This window comes from Mustela nivalis, assembly GCF_964662115.1.
Source record: "Mustela nivalis genome assembly, chromosome: 5".
Classification (NCBI taxonomy): domain Eukaryota; kingdom Metazoa; phylum Chordata; class Mammalia; order Carnivora; family Mustelidae; genus Mustela; species Mustela nivalis.
In genome coordinates this window covers 69,948,277-69,965,782 of record NC_139024.1, presented here as the reverse complement: position 1 = coordinate 69,965,782, position 17,506 = coordinate 69,948,277, and the positions used below count along the sequence as shown (strand labels likewise).

At 39.6% G+C, this 17,506-nt stretch overlaps 2 protein-coding genes across 14 annotated transcripts in view; one reads left to right on the top strand and one right to left on the bottom strand.

The window, feature by feature from the left end:
- L3MBTL3 (L3MBTL histone methyl-lysine binding protein 3) overlaps window positions 1-8,013 on the top strand; it is a 112,431-nt gene extending 104,418 nt beyond the window's left edge. For all 9 annotated transcript variants that reach the window (XM_082731205.1, XM_082731197.1, XM_082731200.1 and 6 more), the window contains 3 exons: window positions 743-912; window positions 1,134-1,196; window positions 6,194-8,013. In XM_082731205.1, the coding sequence (XP_082587331.1) occupies window positions 743-912; window positions 1,134-1,196; window positions 6,194-6,337 (377 nt within the window). In that variant the 3' untranslated portion in view covers window positions 6,338-8,013. The remainder of the gene's footprint in view (window positions 1-742; window positions 913-1,133; window positions 1,197-6,193) is intronic.
- Window positions 8,014-10,134: 2,121 nt separating this feature from the next.
- The window catches only part of SAMD3 (sterile alpha motif domain containing 3), a 51,959-nt gene continuing 44,587 nt past the window's right edge, over window positions 10,135-17,506 (bottom strand). For all 5 annotated transcript variants that reach the window (XM_082731216.1, XM_082731215.1, XM_082731214.1 and 2 more), the window contains 4 exons: window positions 16,648-16,848; window positions 11,663-11,834; window positions 10,859-10,941; window positions 10,135-10,629 (listed from right to left, as the gene is read on the bottom strand). In XM_082731216.1, coding sequence (XP_082587342.1) covers window positions 10,345-10,629; window positions 10,859-10,941; window positions 11,663-11,834; window positions 16,648-16,848 — 741 coding nt within the window. In that variant the 3' untranslated portion in view covers window positions 10,135-10,344. The remainder of the gene's footprint in view (window positions 10,630-10,858; window positions 10,942-11,662; window positions 11,835-16,647; window positions 16,849-17,506) is intronic.

The following is a 17,506-nucleotide window of genomic DNA, read 5'->3' as shown; positions in this document are numbered from 1 at the left end:
TTAAGGAGGTAATTATTGACAAGATTTAGGAATCCCAGTGACATAAAATCATTTACTAAAAAATGGTGATTTTAGGAGAGCAGCAGTAAATAGGCTTGGGTTTAGAAGATAAATGGAATATTCTATACCTTTAATTTTATCTCCACCAAAATAAGAATGACAAAAGCATTTATTTGCTTTCTGTGGTTTTATTTTTATTGCAACAATTTCATATCACTGTCGAAAAAAATTAAGTTGGCTAATGTGATTGGTAAACAGAAATTGAAAAAAGAATGCAGGAATGAGATGAAAGGAAAGAGGTATGGTAGTACACGGTAACCACAGGGGCTGGACTTCAGCACACAACTTGACCATTATTACCTTTAGGACATCCACAGCTGAAAGGGAAACAAAACTAGTTCCTGAGGTGAGAGTCATTTTCCTTGCCAGGGAAGCTCAGAGGCTAGGATCTTCCATGAAACATGAAAGAGGCTGTGTTGCGAACGTGACCCATCTTCTATAATGGGTAACACAGCAGACATGTGAGTTGAATTTACAAGTTGTTTCTTATGGTGACCTGGAGTAATGAAAAAGGAAAGTGTAATTATTCAATGAATATAATGTTGAAAGGAAGCAATGCTTTAACCTAAGCCAGCCCCCACCAACATTATTTGGGGGAGACACATGGCATTTGAGGCTTGTTGTTGTTGTTGTTGTTGTTGCTTTTTCAGAGTGTGATTTCCCATTTGTTTCAACCAACCAGGTGCCCGGGAAGAACCTAGCGTACAGCAGGCTCAGCGTCGATCGGCTGTCTTTCTGTCCTTCAAATCCCCGATCCCGTGTCTGCCCTTGCGCTGGGAGCAGCAGAGCAAACTTCTTCCCACCGTAGCCGGAATCCCTGCCAGTAAAGTCTCCAAGTGGAGCACAGATGAGGTGTATTTTCTTTTCTTTGTCTGCCAAGGACCGATTAGAGCGTCTGTTCTTCAGGGCGGGGTGTGAATACAGTGAATGCATGTGGGGTTTAGTCTTTTTTTCTGAAAGAGGAGAAATTGTTCTGAGAAAAACAACTAAAACATAGGTGAAATATTTTAAACCCGTAACATTTACATTCTGCCCTCCTTTTTAAACTGGAATTTTTATCTCATATTTGACAGGTGTCAGAATTCATACAGAGCTTACCTGGGTGTGAAGAACATGGAAAGGTGTTCAAAGATGAAGTAAGTATTCCACTGAATTGCAGTCTGTTACTTGGTGGGATCAGAACACTGAACTGCAGTGAACGGTGAGATATTCTGAATTGGCAGAAGAGGGATGAGACGGAGTGTGTCGAAATTGACAAATTGGTGTGAGTTGTCTAAAAAGCAGTATTAGTCATTTGTATAAAAAATGTCTTTGTCTGAGATTAGGTATGGCAGAAATATTTGTACTATTTCATTATGCTCTGTAGCAACAGCACTGAGTCATTATTTTTTTTTTATAAAAGGCAGGGTGGTGCCTGGGTGGTTCAGAGTTGAGTCGGTTGAGTATCCAACTCTTGATCTCAGCTCAGGTCTTGATCTGGGGGTCGTGGTTTCAGGCCCACCATGGAGCCTACTTAAACACACACACACACACACACACACACAGAAAACTTCATAGCATACATTTGTATAGTTTATAACGTAGGGAGAAATAAGCAACATTTTATTTTTAATAATGTGAAATGAGTTCCCTTTTTTTCAAACATCATTTTAACAACACCTAAATTAAATTCATTTAATGTTATAATAAGCATTACTGTTACTGCTAAAATAACCCCTTAGATCTTCTACCTATCTCAGTAATGTTTATAACAACTGATATTCATTACGGTCTGCAGTTGGTGGATTATATTAGTTGTTTTCATGTGCCTGCCCAAAACTTCAGTATAAGAGGTGATTAATAATGTTACGACCTATATTGAGCATTAGAACAAAAAAGAAATCGGCTCTACCTAGAAGTCATTCTGTTAGAGCACGGCAGGAGACTCTTCTCACTTGAGACCTTTAAAAATAAGTCTCTAGCCAGTCAGCTTCTCCAAAGAAAGCAGTCAATTATCAGTCCATCTTGGCTACGGGAAGATGGAAAGAAGACCAAGTAATCTCAGAAGGCTTTCTCCACATCTGCTGTCTACAGTTACAAGTATATATGCCTTGTTTGCCTCTGTGTTTAGCCTCAGCAGCTAAGAATAGCACACTTTCAATTAAGAGCCTTGCAAAGGTATCAGGACAGCTAAGAATGCAAGCACCGGGCTTCAGTGTCGTTATACTAAGAGGTATCGTTAGGCTTTAGGTAGGTGCCCATTAAAACATATAGGCATCTTATTTTCAACATCCTTTTTTCTCTGATTTATGTTCTTATTTCAAGAACTTTTTTGCTTCTTTTTAGTTGATCTGTAATTGACAGTTATTCAGATTTGGGGGCTTCTTAACTCCTAAATTCTAAGTGTCTTCATGGACCACAGCCTATTAATTTTCAGTCCCTAAACAGATTGAGACACCTGCAGGGAATGGTGGTTCTTTCTTTGAAAAAACAGTCATGTAGTTATTACCTGTGAAAATGATAAAACATTTTTAAGAATAAATTTATAGCACATCCATTTTGTAAATCCTCGTTTTGGCTCTGTTTATATGCAGACAATCTGTGTGGATTTGCTTTGTTACTTAGTTTAAGATTCAAGTGCATATTCAAATACGATACTCCTTTGAATACATTTTCTCTTCATGGCATAATATCTCTGGAGATGTTCCTCGGGCATCAGTATCCTCAGTGTCCTCCTTGTAAGGAGAGAGACACTGAATGTCCACTGTCCACATGTGTTACTCACATAATCATTCTTCCCTTCTTCATTCATCCTATAATTTCTTGTGAAAATCGTATCTCGCAAGGTTAGCAGGTGCTGGATTTTTGGCCTAGAAGTAAACCATAAATCTAAAGTCTAGTAAGTCATCTATCTCTAAGAAGCACAGGCCAAGGGCTAGGATGGGCTGTTACTTGAACCATGCTTGACTTCACTTTCTCCTATACACTCCACATCCAATCTGTTGAAAATCTGACTAGGTATAATTTCAGAACAGGTAGGGATTCTGACTTTCTGGGTTTCTTTGCCTTCACCACTACCACTCTGGTCTGAGCCACCACCATCTCCCACCTGGATTAATGCTGTAACCTCTTTCTGCTCCTCTGTTCCCAGCCTAGCCAGGGGACCCTGCTAAAAATGAACACAGTCATGTCCCTCTCCCATTCCTAGCCTTCAGTAGTAAATCAGAATAAAAACAAAAATCCTCACAAGGGTCTGCGGTCTGACACCCCATGACCTGGAGCGAAGTGAGACCCTCCTGACCTCTGTCTCCTCCATCCCGGGCTTACACTGTTCCCGCACACTGGCCTCCTTGCCAGTCTCATAATCGTCCAGGCGTGTTCTGCCTCTTCCCTGTGTGGACTGTTCTTCCTCCAGATGTTCACGTGACACACTCCCTTGGCTCAGATGCCACCTTCTCAGTCATCCATTCCTGTCCTGCTGCCCTGTCATCTCCCCACCAAGCTGACCTCTTCACAGCATGAATCGCCTTTTAGAATGGATTACTGTCGATTCATTACTAATTAATTTGCTTATTTCTTGTATTTTCTGCTCACAGTCGGTCTTCTACGACTAGAATGTAAACTTCACAAGGAGTTTTGGCTTCTTTCCTTGCTTGTTTTTGCCCGTATCTCTTACTCTCTGCTGTATGTGCATCCCCAAGAAGAGTGTCTGGGATGTAATAGATGTTTAATAAGTTTTTGTTGCGTGAACACACTCATACTTTGATCCTCTGAGGAAGACATCCAAATAGCATGTCACTGTGATTTGCAGAGTTAAAACATTGGGCAAAGAACCATGGATGCAAAGTAATAGTAATGAAATGGAAGGCCGGAACACCCCGAGCTCCAAATCCTCCTTTGGAGTTTTGGGCCTGGAGCCACATACTTCACCTCTGGAGTCAGACCGTGTGTGCGCATTACAAAAGCAAACTAGAAACAAGCCCAGTATTACATAGCAGTGATCACTGTTTTTAGAAAGGATTTTCTCCAATTAAGTTTACTTGCTTCCAGTGGAGGTGTGTAGGTCTGGTCACACTTTGAAGCAGCATGTGTGAAATATACGGGCCAGCACTGGCCTCGGGATGACTTTTTTTTCCCAGTGGAACCTTCAGAACCATCTACCGAAACTTCACCTTCTCACCCCACTCCCAGCTTTCAGATTCCAGCCTTGCCATTTTCTCTCAGACTGTTTCTTTTCATCAGTCATTGGTCATGTTAAATTCTTATATAATCTCAGAAGGAGGCTCAGTAGGGCCCAAGGTCATAATAAACAATTCCACCTTTGTAATGAGCTCCTTGGGAACTGGGATGTTAGTTGACATTTTCATTAATGACTTAGAAGACCTCTCTCGGACCATATATCCTACTAAGGTCTGCCTTGTCCGTTGAGGGAAATGTTAATAGATCTAACTCTCTGCTTGGCCTTGATTGATCAGAGGACTGTCATAGCACAAGCAAACAAGACCAGAGCAAATGTTCCCAAAACAATGGAACGTTTCCCGTACCTGCCACTGAATTTGTCTTCACTTGGAAAATTACCTTGGAGTGTCTTTCCTTCCTAGTTTATTACAATAAGATGTTTCCTTACTGAAAATTAGGAAACTTTTTCCAAATAATTAATACTCAAAGCTGCATAAGATGGCCCTAGTTCTTATCAGTTAAAAGTGTTTTCAGGCTTGTTGTATTTTTAGAGAAAAGAGGAAAATCTTAAACAGCTACTAAATTATATCAGCCTTTATTTGGTAAACTGTTTACAGAATTTGGAGTGGTATTGGTTTGCTAGGTAGGGCTGCCATGACCAAGAACCATAAACCAGTAACTTAAACAGTAGAGATGTATTGTCCTCCCGGTTCTGGAGTCTGGAAGTCTGAGAAGGCAAGAAAGGTATTAGCAGGGTAGCTTCCTTCTGAAGGCAGAGGAAAGGCTCTGTTCCAGGCCCCACTCCCTGGCTCCTAGATGTTCTGTCTTTGTCTTCACATCATCTTCCCTCTACCCGTGTCTGTCTCTGTGTCCACATTTCCTCTTGTTATCAGGACATCAGTCATCTTGGATCACCATACTCCAGTATGATCTCATCCTAACCAACTACATCCGCAGCAACCCCGTTTCCAAATAAGTCACGTGCTCAGGTTATTGGCAGTTAGGACTTCCATGTATGAACTTGGGACAGACGCAGTCACCTCAAAGCAGTACATTGCTGTCAAAATTTCCGAGGCAAAGAGCAAATGTGTGTCTTACTTTTTTTTTTTTTTTAACTTTCTGTGTAAAATGGAAAAACTGAAAGAAAAGCAATCTATTTAAGGTGGTGGAATGTCCCCAAACCTGAAAATTTTACAAAAAAACTGTTCCTTTGTTCTGTCCACTAAAACAGACATCTTCAGAGCGGTGTCTTTAAACCGCAACGTTTTCTATTCTGTGGAAGCGGAGAGTTTTACTCTCAGAGAGACTCAGATCAAGGAAGGATGTTGGTCACAGTTACCCGCGTAATGCAGTCAGCCTAGTGTGCAGTTCTTCACACCACCTTTGTCACCTTCCTCTCCTGTGTTTCCATCTACACTGCTGATTGCCTTTGTCAGTTACTACTCTTTTTCTGTCTGTGAAGAGTAATTGTGGCCACTCTAAAAATGAATCTTATTTATCAGGTTTTTTTTAATGCAGAAAGCGATTTTAAAAAAATGTTAACATGCAGCCAACACATTTGCCCAAATTCCTTGTTTCTATCCACACGCAGCTGTGTGCTTCCTGTGTGCTTATTCTCCTCTCTCATCTGAAAATCTGCCGTAATGGGAGCTGGATCTAAGGCACCCCAGAGTTTCCCAGATTCTGCTTGACTCATTGCCTAAGTCAGAGTCATCACGGGGAGATACGGGCGTCTCCCATTTTCCTACAGGCCGATTTTTCAGATGACTTCGTTTTCACTTTGCTTCCAGTCCACATTTGGTTGTTGTCGATAAGAAAGCCTGATGAATTGGTAAATGCCGGCACACATGAGCTCCTATTTGTGCCGTTCTCATGGTGCTGTGCAGAAGACGGCTGATAACGCAGCTTCGCCTATTTGCCACACCACCACGTCCGACTGAGTCATAATCTTTTTTGTCTTTTCTTCCCATTGCAGCAAATTGATGGAGAAGCCTTTCTGCTCATGACCCAAACAGACATTGTTAAAATTATGAGCATTAAGTTGGGCCCTGCTCTCAAAATCTTCAATTCCATCCTGATGTTCAAAGCTGCAGAAAAGAACTCTCACAATGAACTTTGAAGATGGGGAATTTGGAATACCATCAGCTTTCTGCTTTAAAAGCTCATGTTTTATTCAAAGCACAAGGACAGTTATAACTCCTACGCGAGAAGTCTCCAAAACTCAAAAGAGCGATGCTATCTGATTATTTATATTCCTCAAGAGACAATATATACGAATCCTTATGAAAGTCCTTCGGCTTTTAACCAAGTACTGTCTAACAGCGGTCATCCTTTGGTTCTGTTCACTGAGCTAAATTTATCTTTGTACATCTTTTTGAGGCTCGGGGGTGGGGGGAAGGGGACTTCATTAATTATTTATGGTAAAAGGGGGGTTCAGAGTAAGAACTTTTGGCATTTTGTAAACATTGTTGAATTCTCTTTCATGCACACTGTTTCTTTTTCAGTACTTTCAGAAATTTTTATATAATCCAAGTTCAACTGAAACCAAATTAGTCAAAACCTGGCTGAGGTTCGCCAGTGGGACTGTTACCTGTATTGTTCATCTTGTGCCATATTTTGAATTGCAACATTATGCTAAGTATAACTTTGCAAGTCATGATATTGCCTAACTGCTTGTCATAATTTGTTGGGGCTGGACGGTGGTAAAATTACTTTAAATCAGTGTTTTTACTTTTGCACGCATTATGAAATGTTAAACAAATTACTTTTCACCAGCATCTTTACTATAATTACCAAAAACATGTATATAAATAATGGAATTGAAAAATAAAATATATAAATAAATTAGGTGATGTATTTGAATGGCATCAATCTTATACATGGTGGTGCCCTATGTATTTACAAGAGTCCAGTGGTGTCAAAGGAATATGCAGTTATATTGGGGGGTGGGGGTGTTTGTAAGGATCTTGAACTATTTGTGAGACGATCTCGAGCTTCTCTCTGATTGCCAATGAAGTAACTGTGGTGCTTTTCAGAGCTGAAGGGGTCATTCTGTCTACGGAAACACTACTCCATATAGAGTTCTGTCCCAGAAAGTCATCTTCCTCCAGACCCAAAAGTTTTCTTCGAGTTGGCTGAAGAGAGAGTGTATGGATTTTACTGAAAAGGTAGGGTGGGAGGGAGCAACAGCGGTCATAAAGAACAGAAAGCTTCTAAAGGCTCACAGATCCAGGGGGCAACTTCCCAAAGCAATTATTCAAGAACCTCCATTTTGGAAAGGTTCCTTTCTCTGTAGAATGGTTCACCTAAGTTTTATAAATGTACAGATGCACTTTAAATGAAAGCCCTTGATTACCTAGAAACAGCTAGCAGTAGTGTTTCTTTTCCAAGAATGTCTTTCCAACACAAAAGTTAAATTATTTTATCAGCCTTTGGATGTAATGTCTACTCCTAGGATGGGCCATTTATACGAGGGCTATTATAAGAGTAGCAAGTAAGTTCGTAGCATGCTGGGGCAAGTTCCGCCTCTCTCCTTAGTTGCCCTCATTTTCTCGGATGTAGGACTTCCTGTGATGTCCCCCATTGGGAGTCTACTAGCAGTCCTTTGCATTTGTCATAATTCAAAAGGGCCATGACATCTGCAATGTCCCTTTCATTTCTTTGCATGAATCTGCTTAAATAAGTTTTTCGTTGTCGGGGTTTTTTTTTTCCTTTTTATGTTCTGTTCAGAATTTGTACATTCAAGTTGCACTTGTTATATCTGAGATGAATGAAATAAAATCTTAATTGCAGATACTTTTTTTTACATATGTATGATTTTTTTAGAAAACTTGTCAAACAGGCAAATGAGGGCAGGAGCAATGTCAAAGATTTGGGCATTATCTCGCTATGTAAAGAATCTGCAGGATTCAAAATTGTCAAGCTGTGTCCCAGGTGATGCAAAGAACAACAATAAATAAGTGAGTAAATAAGTGGACACATTTTTAAAAGGCTGCAAACATTGTATAAGCCAACTGGGACCTGTCTGCAGGTTGGAATATAACCAAAGGATGCCATTTTGGATTCGGTAGACTCAGACTTACGTTAGTCAACAATAGGGGTATTTACCAAGGGGCAGGGCTGTGCTGGGGGCACTGGGGATGCACCTGGGAAGAGACAATAAAGCTTAAGTGAATTTGCCCTCACGGTCAGCTCGTGTCTGCCATGTTTAGAGCCAAACCTCACGGCTGTGTTCCTGCAGCTCCGCCCCTCCCTTCCCCAGCCCATGGGGACAAAGAGAGGCTTTCGTTGACCTTTAGCCACAGAGACTGTGTACTTCTGAGGAAAGGAATCTGTAAGAATTTAGTAAATTCCTTTTGGAAGAGGAAGAATATGACAGATTATGGAACTAAAAAAGTGGTGGGGGCGGGGAGGAGGGATAAAGGGAAGTTTGTAAGGAACGAAAGGCACAGTTCAGGGAAGGGGAAAGGGAAGAAACAGAAATCATGGAATTAGGGACTAGTTCAGGTGAAATTGATAGGAACCAATTTGGTCCTCTGCCTGTCCATTTCACTGAAACGCAGGTAGTGAATGGTCATTGTAGAGGTGGGCAGCTGATAAATTGCATTTTCTAGCTCACTGATTTAAACATTTTAAAGAATAGTACTTAACAGAGAAAAAGGCATTAGAATGAGTATTTCTAGAGATGTATGTCATACAAATGTTTTTCAATAACTCATATGAATCCCTTTCTTTGTAAACTTTTAAAAAAATTGATAACGTTACCCCCAAAATGCTCATGGCATTGTGATGGAAGTATTAGCATACCTAAGTCTCTTCAGTCTCTAAACCAATCTGTTCTGTCAAAACTGATAGGTTTTGTTGAAACTGTGATGATGATTATCAAGGAGCACCTCAAAACTGTAATGTTGTCATGTATCCTTATAAAATACTTGAAAAGAGTGCACTGAGTCTTGTGAAACCTAAGGACTCCTTATGTACCGTCTTTAGGAACAGAACAAATGGAATGACAGCATGGGATTCTGAGCTGGGTGGATGAGGCCATCAGGACCTGGACTTCAGAGATAGGCAACAGAGCAAGTCTAGGAAGGGGCCAAGCCAAACGCTAGAAACTGGTGCCCAGAAGGCTCTGGGAAGGGAAAACCAGGTCCATATTACAGATCTAACAAATCCGAACAGCAGCCAGGGCTCACACCAACACCTGACATCAAAGCCAGGGAAAAGTTGAATGATATGAGACAAGAACAGGGCTATCACTGTGTGTCAAGGGAGGGAAGCAGTGGAAGACTACACAGTCACAGGAGATCAAAACCTGGGCCAGTGAGATCAGCTAGCAGTGAGGAGACCTCAGGAATGAAGCAGCCTTTGTTCTCAACAAATGTGATTGAAGGAAACCAAAATGCCTGGGATCAGGCAGGTCAGCTGGAGGAAAAAGAACTGGGGAGTATGTGCATCTTCTTAAAATGTTCAAGACCAAAATGTTTCCAAGCCATATTCAGACCAAAGAGGCAGCCCACAGGACACAAATGTATAGCTCCTGGGTATCGAGTCTTCCGAGGGTGCACATACTGGGCCAAGTGTGAGGTGTGATTACCCTTATCAAAGGACTTGAGTTATCTGAAGTGGAGGGTCTTTCTAAAGCTAAAGCACCCTAGAAAGTGTAGCTCTTGGGGCACCTAGGTAACACAGTCAGTTAAGCGCCCATCTCTAGATTTTGGCTCAGCTTGGGATCTCAGGGTGATGAGATCAAGCCCTGCATTGGGCTCCATACTCTGTGCGGAGTCGGCTTGAGATTATTTTTCCTTCTCCCTCTGCCCCTCCTACTTGTATACGTGTGCACTCTCACTCAAAAAATATAAATAAATATTTTTTTAAAAAAGTGTAGCTTGGATCATTGAATTTCTTAGAACTCCAACAGCTCTTTAACATAGTATTTTATTACAGAACTTCACAAAGAATTTTCAGTATCTAAGCATAAAGATAGAAGGTACTGAAATTCATTTGCATCTTTGAGACAAGACAGTTTTCTAATACCTACCTCTACTATAACGCTAAGTCAAAACAATTTTTTTTAATAAAATTTTAGATGTCCCAGAGATTAATTCTGATGCAATATTTGGCATGCCATTAAGTGACTGGATGTTGAAATCCTACTTCCTTTTCCTTTTCTTTCATAGAAGGAAAACCCGGACTGTGCATATCAAAAATCAGCGTCTCTAGGAAGTTGAGGGTTTGGGACAGTCTTCTTGGACACTCAACTCCAAATACATGGAAGGCAGCAATGAGGGCAGCCAAGGCCGTAATACAGTCATCTACCTTTGTGAGCTTCTCTTTTTCTAAATACAAAGAAAATTCGCAGACATCGACATTGAAAGGGTTCTTGACTTCTAACACAGGTGTGGAAACTTGCACCTGAAATAATAGATAATAGACTCAACACTCTGTGATGTGGATAATAGCTAAATAATAAAACGTGCCTCAATTTAACCATGATATTACAGTAAATGAACTTGTCGTAGGGCAGCATATTTGTAAATATGATGAAACCGTACTTCAAAAGAGACCACCACCCTGTTTTCAAATAAATTATCATATGAAGATGTGAAACGTCAAACCCAGTGATCACTGACATACTGCATACCTTCTCATTCACAATGACAAAAAGGCTGGGATCATCCCCGAAAACATCTGGTAGAAGCAAACATGTGGCTGTCATCTTCAGATCTGCCAAAACAAATGTGCTTAAAGTCCAAGTGAAAATAAGGTTTTGCCAAAAAGCAAAAGCCAGTTTTTAAACCTGGATTTTTGTTTGTTTGTTTAGTCATTTCCTTCTACAGAGAATAAACCAGCTTTATTGCATCAGTGTTTCACAACTATTTAACCAACACTGCCATCTAATAAAAACCAGATCTCATGTTCTGCCCTCCAAGTCATGCCCAGAAGATAAGAGCCCTGTACTCTCTGTCCATCAGCCAGGAAGATTTTAGCATGCTTTACCTAATGATGTGTATTATGACACTAACAGCTAACTAGTTCCCCTAAATATAATTTTACAGGATCAAGTATACTTTCTTTTTTTTTTTTTTAAGATTTCACTTAATTTATCTATTTATTTGACAGAGAGAGATCACAAGTAGGCAGAGAGGCAGGCAGAGAGAGAGAGAGAGAAGCAGGCTCCCTGCTGAGCAGAGAGCCTGATGCGGGGCTCGATTCCAGGACCCTGAGATCATGACCCGAGCTGAAGGCAGCAGCTTAACCTACTGAGCCACCCAGGTACCCCTCAAGTGTACTTTCAATTCTGTACCTCAACTTGCCCTATTTGAGAATTTTTTTCATCCTGCATGTTGTTTCACTGAATTACTTATTTCTAAAACAGAGCTTTTCTAATTATCCCAAATTATCCAGGTAACTGAGACCAGATTGCCCGAGACCCAAGTTCACTAACGTTTCAACATTTCTTCATCTGTGTGCTGTTTCATTTTTTCTTGCAATGCAATATTGATTGGATTGTCCATCACTGAAAAAGAAGTCAGTATATTTTCTGAATAGGATTCCAAAATGTGCTTTATTTTCTTATAAATATCTGTTCTCGTAAGAAGTTGGAATTCTCTGAACATCTAGGAAAAAGAAGAAAAAGGTCACAAGAAAAGCTAATGTATAGAATGTAAGGAGTAAATAACTCTTTAGGCTTATATTAAGCTTTGAATGCTAGTTTAAAATATATACAAGGTATCTGAGTAGCTTTAGTGGAGGAGTAAAGATTTAAAAAGACAGAGGAGGGGAAGAAAATCTGAAATGAATAGGATAAATAAGATAAATAATGGACATAGCAAACTTCTATATCCATAGAATTAAAACTTTGCACAGACTCAACTAAATGAGGATTCAACGATATATGTGTATTTTGGCTATTCGGCTTCCAGCTAAGATTCTAGGACCTTGTATTTCTTTAGGTGGTGTGCAACAAGAGCAAAATAAGAAAACTGTTAGATCTTAGGAAGCAAAATTTTAAAAATACCTAACCATAGTGTTCGAAAGAGGAGAGCTTTAGAGACAAAAGTAAGTGATGAGAAACAGGTATAGGCAATATGATTACAAAGTAAAAGCAAAACCAGTTTACATGTATGGGAACCCCTTTACTCAAAACCACCTTTTCCTGCCACTGCCCAATTTATCCCCGTCCGAGAATTCCACCACACTGGAGCCTCCCCACTGTTTTTTTAATTAAACATTTTTAAATGTTAAATTCAATTAATTACATATAATGTATTATTGGTTTCAGTGGTACAGGTATGTGATTCATCAGTCTTACACCCAGTGTTCATTACGTCACATGCCCTCCTAATGTCCATCACCAGTTACCCCATCCCCCCACGCCCCTTCCTTCCAGAAACCCTCAGTTTGTTTCCTACGATTAAGAGTCTCTTATGGTTTGTCTCCTTCTCCGTTTTCATCTTGTTTTATTTTTCCTTTCTTCCCCGGTGATCCTGTTTTGTTTCTTAAATTCCACATATCAGTGAAATCATGTGATAATTGTCTTTCACTGACTGACTTATTTCGCTAAGCATTATCCCCTCTAGTTCCATCCATGTCATTGCAAATGGCAAGATTTCATTTTTAATGGCTGCATAATATTCCTGTGTATATGTGTGTGTGTATACCACATCTTCTTTATCTGTTCATCTCTCGGTGGACATCTGGGCTCTTTCCATTGTTTGGCTTTCGTGGACATTGCTACTATAAACACTGGGGTGCACGTACCCCTTCAGATCACTACATTTGTATCTTTGGGGTAAATACCCAGTAGTGCAATTGCTGGGTCATAGAATAACTCTATTTTCAACTTTTTGAGGAAACTCCTTACTGTTTTCCAGAGTGGCTGCACCAGCATGCATTCCCACCAACAGTCTAAGAGGGTTCCCCTTTCTCCACATCCTTGCCAAAATCTGTCATTTCCTGACTTGTTAATTTTAGTCATTCTGACTAGTGAGGTGGTCTTTCACTGTGGTTTTTATTTTTATTTCCCTGATGCTGAGTGATATGGAGCACTTATTCATGTGTCTATTGGCCATTTGTACATCTTTGGAGAAATGTCTGTTCATGTCTTCTGCCCATTTCTTCATTGGATTATTTATTCCTTGGGTCTTGAGTTTGGTAAGTTCTTTATAGATTTTGGATACTAGCCCTTTATCTGATATGTCATTTGCAAAGATCTTCTCTCATTCTGTCAGTTGTTTTTTGGTTTTGTCAACTTTCCTTTGCTGTGCAAAACCTTTTTATCTTGATGAAGTCCCAATAGTTCATTTTTGCCTTTGTTTCCCTTGCCTTTCTCTCCACTTTTTTTTTTTAAGATTTTTATTTATTTATTTGACACTGAGCCACCCAGGTGCCCCACCCCACTTTTTTTTTTTTTTTAAGAGTGGCTTTATAAGACAATTCATCATCACTCACACTGGTAGGAATCAAAGTACTCATCTCTTTCCCTAAAACTCTGTAAAGAAGAGTTACATACTACCCATGGGGTCTCATCATTTCTTGAACATTTTGGTAGATCATCAGTTGCCCAAAGACTAGGTCCAAAAGTAGTTATCAGAAAACTGGAATGCACATTCTCATAAAGGCATGGTGGCTCTTTTATTAGGCAACCTTCAGTGGACCACTAATCGAGGATAGTGGGGAACATGGTAAGTCCAGTGAATTCCATGTATCATCACTGTGGGGCATCTCAACAGAGAAATGGGATATATACTTATATATGTAAAAAATCAAATTGAAATTCAATTCAAAAATAACATTTACTGAAATGAAAACATCACCAAATAGGAAAATGCATGTGGAAAACAGAAAAGTTTCATGAACTTGAAGATAGAGCAATAGAAATTATTCTGAATAACAAGAAAAAAAAAAGAGGATTAAGATTAGTAACCTGTGAGACAAAACATGGAGTGTGGAGAAAGGAGCTTTTCTGTGGCTGATCATTCATGACCAGGAGTTTGGCTGTATGAGGTTTGAGGAAGGTGACACAAATAAGTAAATACATTGAGGATAATGGGTGCCAATGGGTGCTGTTAAAGTGAGTCAGAATGTATGGAAAAGGAGTCAATTAGAATAAGCCCTCCGTTTTGGGTTGGAGGTATAAATGCAACCTCATGGCTATATGGATATATGAACAGATACAGATTTTGATTTTGTGTGTGTGTGTGTGTGTGTGTGCATGCACACATGTACACCTATGCAAAGGTATATATCCTGGCTTTGTTCTGTGAGAAATTATAGAGCAATAGCACCTCTGTAGCTATGAGTATACTTAGGGCTAAAATCTTTGTTCCTAAATATCATTCTGATTTTCTGTTCAAAGAATGTGTTTTGAGGGGAGGAGGGTGATGAATGCAGGTGGTGACGAAGGATCCATATAAACTCTCCAGTCCAATGTCCCATGCTGGCTGCTTCTCTTCTGCCACACCTGTGCGCACAAGCTCCCTAGGCTCACAGGGCTTCACAATGATAGTAACAACAAGTGGTGGGAGTAGTTTGGAGCAGGGACAGCTGTCCTGCTCTAGGGATTGTTTGTTAGCTGGGTGTTTGTAAGTTAGGTTGAGCTTGCTTTTATTTTAGAAAGCACAACAAGGGTTTTATAAATATTGTGAATCCCAGCTGGCTGGCTAAGGCCTAGACAGGCACTTCCTAAAGAAAGCGGAAACGTTCAACTCTTTTGTTTAAAACAACAGATAGACAACTTTATTCATTCAGTAACACAGTCATTACAAAAACCATATCCCAATCCATATTTTGAATATAAAGAGTGAAATGCCTGAGGGAATGGGAAAAAAAGAGACCTAAGACAAAGCACGAGACACCCCGTCTTGGGTCTAAAACCTGCTCCGCCCCCGACTCAGATTCATTCTCACTATCATTCTTTGAAAGGCTGCTGAACCATAGCTTATCTCTTTGAATCACTAAACCTGTGCAGGCCACACGCCCATGAAGACCTCCTAAGGCTGCAGCATCGGTGTCCAGACAGTCTCACCAACTGCTGTGGGCTGATTGCTTATGTCCCCCCAGAATTCATATGTTAAACCTAATGCTCAATGTGATGGAATGAAGACATGGGGCCTTTGAGAGGGGACGGGTTATGAGGGTGGAACCTTCGCAAATGGGATTCCTGCCTTTGTAAAAGAGTTTCCAGATAGCTATGCTGCCCCTTCAGCCAGGTGAAATGAGAGCTAGAGAGTGCCGTTCATGAATGAACCAGAAAGCAGACTGTCAGACACCAAACCCGCCAGTGTCTTGATCTTGGACTTCCCCAACCCCAGAGCTATTGAGAAATAAATTTCTGTTGTTTATAAACCATGCAGTCCATCATATTTTTGTTACAGCAGTCCAGACAAAGACACCAACCATTCACTAACTCATTCAGCATTCCAAAAAAAAAAAAAAATCAATATTTCATTTGTATTGCACGCACAATATTCTGCAAGGCACTTGGAGAACTACTAACATGTTTAAAATATGCTCCTTACACTTACGGAGTTTATGGGCTGTTGGTTTGACAAGGTTTGGCTTTAAAACAATATATTGTTAAGTGTGTCAATCTGGTGTACTCTTGAAATAGCCAAAGCCTCCTGGCTATTACTCTTGGTAGCAACCCAAAGATGAAGAGAAAACAACCAATAACTAAGGTAGTGTTGCTGAGAGACAAACAGATAAAATAATCTGTGTAGAGCACCGAAAATACGCCCCCTATGTAGTAAGCACTCAGATGTTTGCTATAGGCATGATTATGAAAATAAAATATGCAGGCAACTTCTTTTTCATTTTGTGGAGGAAAAATAACATGGATAACTTTTATTTTCAAAACAGTTGATTGCGCCCACAGAATTCTTCCATGAAATGTGTTCCCAGGTAAAAACTTCAATGAATCTTTCATTATATACTCAGCTAACATTACACTAAGATTGTGATAGGACCATTTAAAGGCCCCTGTAAGTAAACTAAATGGAAGGGTACTTGGTTTATTTGTTAAATTTCATATATTCCACTTTATAAAGTGATTTGGGATCATAAAGGAAATAGATTTTGAGTAATGCTGCAGACTAACAGTTCCTTAGTAAACTATCTTGATTGTCTAAATGTATGCAAAGGGAAAATGTTTCACACTGTCAAAACACCCCTAAGTAGTGGTCCGTCCAGCCTCCCCAGTATGTTCAATGACAGGGAAATCTTTAAATCTGAAGGCAGACAGTGTATGTTATTAGAATATGCTTCCAGAAATTCTTACCAAATGGTCCCAGTTACAGCCTGTGGAGTCTACACACCCTACTGAGATTCACACCCACCATTTGCTACATAGTGCTGTTATACTCCAAAAGAAAAGGAAAAAAATCCATTTGGACATTAAAATTAGAGAATATTATAAGCAAATAAAGATACCTGATAAGGGCACTTCAGGAAAGGAAACATTTTAAGAACGTCCTTCAGAGGTGTTCTGCTGCCAATCAACTTTCTTCTTATTTCCAAAGTCTGACTCATCCTCTTATCAATTTCTTTCCAGTTCTTTTCTGTTTTCATATATTCCTGCTGGAACCAGTTAATATGTTCATCTGTCTCAGAATCTAAGCAAACAGTTTCTTCCTGCAAAATATTTTCGAAATATCAATATGTTTCATCTTTCAAGTGGCAGTTTAACACTTCGTGAGAACTTGAATCATAGTCTGTTATTGCACTTGTAATGGGCTCCTAAGGTGAGGGTTACCACGTGTGATTACACTTAGCCTTGACTGTGGGTAACAAATGGATAGTCTTTAGCAAATCAGATAGTTCATTACTTACTATCATTACTTACAGTCTGTTCTCTTAAAAGATGTAAGAGTTACTTCATATTCTACATACCCTTTTAGTAGAAACCTAGATTATCTACAAGGTTCACACTTAACAGGAATGTTTTTTATTTCTGCTCATTTAAATATTAAAAGAGATAAAGAGGTTTTAAATTAAGGTTTTGTTATTGCTACTGTTTGTATTTTTCCTTTTTAAATGCCTTTTTATAACTGCACTACTATGCCATAAAATCCAAATTCAAAATAATAACAGTGGGTATTTTGTAACACTAAATCATCAAACCATCAATTATATTTACTATAAATTTGAGTACATTGGGTGGGGTGGGTGACTAGGAAATACCTAGCATATTAAAAATCCAAGATGATCAGTTTGAGTAGCCAAAAAAGCAAGTGTTTCTAGAAAACTTTGTTGAGGAGCAATCAGAAAACAAAAAGAAATAATAAACATC